General features: G+C 41.9%; 1 protein-coding gene across 1 annotated transcript in view; it reads right to left on the bottom strand.

Annotated features, from left to right (window-relative positions):
- Positions 1–5,678, bottom strand: part of T265_15742 (hypothetical protein) — a gene marked incomplete at both ends in the record, with an annotated part of 22,845 nt that overhangs the window by 15,382 nt on the left and 1,785 nt on the right. Inside the window, 2 exons of the mRNA XM_009179055.1 lie at positions 332–379; positions 4,337–4,603. Of these exons, the coding sequence (XP_009177319.1) occupies positions 332–379; positions 4,337–4,603 (315 nt within the window). The remainder of the gene's footprint in view (positions 1–331; positions 380–4,336; positions 4,604–5,678) is intronic.

The raw sequence follows: 5,678 nt of genomic DNA, 5'->3' as shown, positions 1-5,678 counted from the left end.
GATTCTGCAAGACAAAGCTTATACATTGAGAACTGGCATCATTCAACTGACTAGAAAGCTTCCACACATGTATGTACTAAAGCTAGCATTATCCCGTTAAGATTGAAGGCATCAGCCTCTACCTATACAACAGGGCTCCTGTAGGCTTAAAAAAATACACTCCGGCATCATGGTTATTGATAGTTGTACTTAAAAGTAAGATAGTTGTGGGGAAAATCGTTAATTGGCTGCAGAGATGTTATGAAGTTTAGCTGTATCAATGCAAAATAAAAACAGCGGTAGTGCGCTATAGATTACGTGTGCAACCATTGATCTATCTATTGGTTCTCACCCAAGCATTGATGGTACTCCGGGATACCCCTTGCCAAGAGGCCTTGCACTAAAAAAGAATAAACGACAAATTATTGAGACTTGTCAATTTAACTATGATTAATTGTGTTCTAAATCTGTAAGAACGTACAGAGACTGAACATAAATAGCGAGGCAAGTATTCTCATCATTTCTTCTAATCGAGGATTACGGAAACAGTATTGTGGATCTTTCGGCTGCCCACAGGTTTATGCACGTGAATTTATAGTAGTCTCCGTGACCTTGTAACCCGTCCGTTCATCTGCATTCGTCTCACCTGTGCTAGCCACGTGCGTGCAATTTGATTTGAACGCAATACAACTTTCCGTCATGTGGTACGCGAATAAAGTTTCAAACATACCCCACCAAGGACAGAACACTTTTAGATAGAAAGTGAGCCTAGGTTTGTTAACCAAATAACGAAATTTCCCAGGGAACCATTTTCTGGTCATTATCTGTGACAAACGTAACGATCACTTTAACCTGTGATTCCTATTTTTTGTATGCTTAGGTCTCTGTGGGCAAAGTGCAAACAGTTTTGTTTAGTGACTCGGGAATAAGTGATCTACTTGAGAGTGCTCGGTAAAAGATTCGTTACGGGACATTTTCGAGTTACCATTCTGATTTCTTACACTGTTTTCAAAAAACCTTACAGATGTTTTAAATGCTCCAGTTTTAACTGGTCGTGAAAGAAACACTCCCGCATTACCTGAACGTTATGAACTGACGCAAACCCCAGATTACAAGTAACTTGGGCATTTTTGACGAAGAAGCTTTTCTTTACATCAACCGAACTGTTGTTCCGCCAGTTCTTCACGCCAGTTCACCGCAACGTAACAAACCCAAATTTCAGCCTGAAGCATCCGCCCTTGTATTTTTTTGAAACTGGAATTCAGGCTTGTAAATATCTTTGGAGCCAAAACCCGTCTACTTTCCTTTCAGCGCACACGCACCCACAGAGGAAGCATGCAGCAAGCAGTTGACGCTTTCTATAGTTGTGAGTAGTAGCTATCTGTGTACTACTCACAACCACGCAAATTAGTTCAGCAGCACCTTCTACTTGTGAAAGGTGAGTATTACTGATGAGGCATGCCAGTAGTACGTGGTTTTCTCGTAACTCTGCCTCGCGTCCAACGAAAGCTGGGCTTCATTAGGGAACTTGTATAACTGCCTTGCGGTGTTCGGTTACAATGCCGAAAGTGTCGATGATTATCCGCGAAAGTCCAAGAAGACGCTTGAGGATGTTCATCTTTAAAAAAACGCATACGGGAAGCTTACCCTCACGCCCAATAGTTTGTAGCTGTTTTTGAATAGTGTTTTCTGATAAACTACTCCGGGAACGAATTTTATGTTCCATCAAGGCTACACAGCTTGGTTTATGGGCATAGATCTGTGGCAATCAGATTCCTTGACATAGGAAACCAAAAAAAATTATTTCAACTCCTTTTCGCGTTGACGTTTGGACAGCAGCATTTTGACAATGCATCCAGTTATTAGAAAAGTCATTCATATCACCAAGAAAACTACGACAAATTATTTCACAATGCGGACACATTTATCAGCCCATCTATTTTGATGTACAGACGTAATTTTGACCAGTAGGTCATTTGAGAGGCAGGTCTGAGAGTACACGCACTGCCTAGATTTAAACGCGGCAAACAAACCGAAATTTCACAGTAATCAAAAATTTTCACAAGGCATCAGAATGCTGCTTTGAGTCGTGTTGGTCAACATCAAGATTCAAGAATAAGCAGCCAATGCGTCCTGACTATTACGTATCAAGCTCACACAATGCCAGTCCTGTGAAAAATGACAAAATGTCTTAAAGTTTTTCTAAAGTTGTGCCATCAATTTTGTAGTCGGCATTTTGAAATCTGTAAGCTCACGTGACTTAGCAGCAATTTCAGGCCGCGATATATTCGGACTCAAATCAACTCCCTTTAGAAAAGAAACTGCCCGTCTAAATTTGCATGATCAGAACGCTTCAAACGAACGGAAATTCTATTAATTAGTGTTTCGTCGTGGTCGATCCTCTTATAAACTGTCAAAATCCACAGAACAGTAGAGCTGTGAGATTTAATTCCCCTCAGTTGTCAAATCCTTGAGTTTGGTTTGTTTTATCTATTTCCATTAGGCTTGTCGGAAGACGGCTCGCCTGTTTTTCAGAGTTTGTAACAAGAAAGGCAGCATTTCCTAGTAAGAAACTTCCACGTCTGAATCATACTCATTTTTTCTCGTTTGGATGACTTTACCAATTAGCTCACCGGAATTTTAAACATGGCATTCAACTTCCAAAGGCACCAGCAGCGTTCGGTTTTTTACTCAAGCTCACGTTTGGTACGAAGAGCATGGGTAATCAGTGATGTCCCCTGAGCCACATCGATTGCTGAAGATTCTACGGCCTAAAAACAGATATATCATTTTGCCTTCACTCGTGTAGAAGCAATCGGTATAACGTATTTTCCGTGCACCACTTTCGAGGCCATACGGGGAGTTAAAATCCAAGTCATCAATTCGGTTAGAACACCACAGCAATAAAATCGTGACAGGTTGAAACAAAATCAGGGCCCCGCGTGATCGGGCATGGTGTGATTACCCTTGACTCGTGTACGTTATGGAGTCTCGATGTTTTTCTCAACTGACTAGTAACCTTTCGTGCTTTAATTGCCGTCTGATTGACAGGTGTGAGTAAGCAGCAGCTCATATTTGTGAATTATACTTTTTCGTGACGAAATCCGATCATCCGCTGCCTGTTAAAAGTGTACATGCATATGTATTCGGCACGTGGCATCACCAAAAGTAGCGTTTCATTTCATACAAGGCGTTTTTTCAACGTTTAGATGGTAATGTTAATGTTGGTATTAGCAAGATAATTGGGATTGTGTACGCCCTTAGCACTCGCGTGGCTGTAGAAATTCCACGTGGAAGTTTGCCTTATGTGTCACCTGATAATCCGCCAGAAACTAAATCACTTTTTGACCCAATTAAATGTTTATTTATTTATACAGTAGCCGATGCTGAACTGAATAGTCATATTGCAAGTTTTGGCAGAAAATAACCTCTGCATAAATTTTCACCTCACACACGTCCGCTGTGATTATCGATTGTTCTTTTGACGCCCTTTATGACAATATGCGGCAATTGTTTGGCTAAATACTCTAGCCTAGAATCAACCCCAAAGTGCACACATATGGCGATACAGCCATCTACTTCGTGGCGCCCGGGCAAAGTTCGTCATTTTATAATTCAGAATATTCCCACCGGATCTATCAATTTCAGAGTAGACCCACTGTAAACTGGACATGACGAGTTAACAAAACACTCCTAAATGTGTACCGCAGGCTGCTACATGGAGTGGAATTGTGGCCAAATTATTTTGATAAGCACATATATATATATTTTCTGCCTCGTTTTTGTGCTCTCCAAACACAAAACTCCGATCGAATTGACCAGAGGGGTAAAGGAACAAAATGATTGTGCGTTATTGAAACTTCGGCAAAACGCAGCGGAGCAATTTTTCCCAGAACTAAGTGATAACTGCAGTGGTGATTAGGCGTGGTTAATTCAGTCTGGGTGTGTATCGCGTGCAATATAAGACTAGTTTACGGGAAAATGGTTCACTTTGCTTTGTGACATCAAAAGTGGAGATCGGATTATTAGAGAGAAACACCTGAGGTGTGCAAAAGTCTATTTGATGCAAAAATTCACAACATCTGACTCTCTGCTCATCACGGCTTAAGCATAATAATCACGCTAAGGTAGTAGGTTTTTATCGGAATAAAACCACACCAAGTCGCCCACAGTGCCGGAACTTTCTGAAACACGGAGGAGTAAAATCCAGAAAGTAGGTTAACTGTGTGTGTGCACCGTTTTAGACAGGTTACTTGCTAAATTCAACATTCTATTTCAAGGATTCCATTGAAAAACCTCGTACCAGCCCAATCCCCTGACCCGATGCTGTGTCCAACCGAAGGCGTATAAATCTTACCGGGACATCTGTTTCTTCTGAAGAGATTTCACCTTCACCATACCCATCAACTTTGTTCTTCTCCTTGAAGCTTCCGGGGCGAAGTGTACTAGTCGGTGCAAAAAATGTCAGGCTTATCTTCGTCACAAACAAGTTGCGCAATGTCTGGGCGCAAGCAAGGCCTTTCACAGTGTTACACCAACTTTCGTTCACACTTTTTTTCGAATCAGCCTTGATCGTATGTTGGACTGTACTTTTGAAGAAATCAAGTAGTCCGTAGTTACATACCTGAATAAATAAATGGGCAAGGGTTGGCATTTACATCCACATTTATCAAGCAAGCCATTCGACAGGAAAAACAATATCCGTCACGAAAAGTTGATTGAAAACCAAAGCCCCAGCCTGCGAAGCAAATTAAGGCTGATATTAGTAGAACCGTTCCTCTAACGAACAGCAATAAACGCAAGATCACCAGTAAAATAAACAGTAGTGGATAGTAAACAAGTTGCGAATGTGTTCGCCTTTCTGCTGACGGTCATGCTTGCCTCGGAGAACGTTAAACGTTTCTATAAAAGACCGTGAGCGGCAATCTTACCAGCCATCGAGCAGGTGCCCGTTACCTTATATCGGCAGACGTATTTTGCGTGACATACCCTCTCTTCCGCCAAAGAGGGTCTGCTGTCATAGGGGTTCTGGTCTTAAAGTTGACCCACTGCCCACACTTCGCTTATGGATGACCCACGTGCTTTCCCTCTAGTAGTATCCATATGCAATCGATGGAGCAAAGCTTCTGGCTACATTGAAAGCGAAACGGAATGTGGCCGCTACCGCTTTGTGAACTTCATTTTTTTTCAGATGAACGACGCAAAACTCTACATTTTGATCAGTGTGTCACGTAATACACCAAGGCCATGGAGGTTTCGCCACTGTACGTTTCTGATGACTCGTGTTCGCCGGCTTCAAGAGCTTTCTAAGTGTGTTTCTGTATCACTCAATTATCCAGAAAATACATCGTCTACTTTAGAATGGTTCACAGAACAAAAGCTAAGCGGCGGCAAACTAACTGAAAAAAGATTGGTTACTACACATTTGCTGCATTAGAAAAGTTATCACCTAAACAAATGTCCCGGAAATTTCTGTGGAGGCCAGTTGAATTTCAGAGTCAACATGAACTCAGATTGTCTGCGATTATTTGAACTACTTGCACGCTTCATCTGTGGTACGCCTGCTAACATCATTCCTCCTGTATTCTGCTCAAAGAACACGTTTCCAAGGCACAGCTAAAAGCAATCTATCACCCGTAACACCCTTCCAGTGCCTAGCTGCCACGCCATCTGAAGGAAACACGAGGGCTGGGAAACGT

The sequence above is a fragment of the Opisthorchis viverrini genome (genome assembly GCF_000715545.1).
Source record: "Opisthorchis viverrini unplaced genomic scaffold opera_v5_813, whole genome shotgun sequence".
NCBI classification, from domain to species: Eukaryota; Metazoa; Platyhelminthes; class Trematoda; order Opisthorchiida; family Opisthorchiidae; genus Opisthorchis; species Opisthorchis viverrini.
Note: the sequence above shows the minus strand (reverse complement) of the source record. Positions and strands in the feature narration are given on the sequence as shown.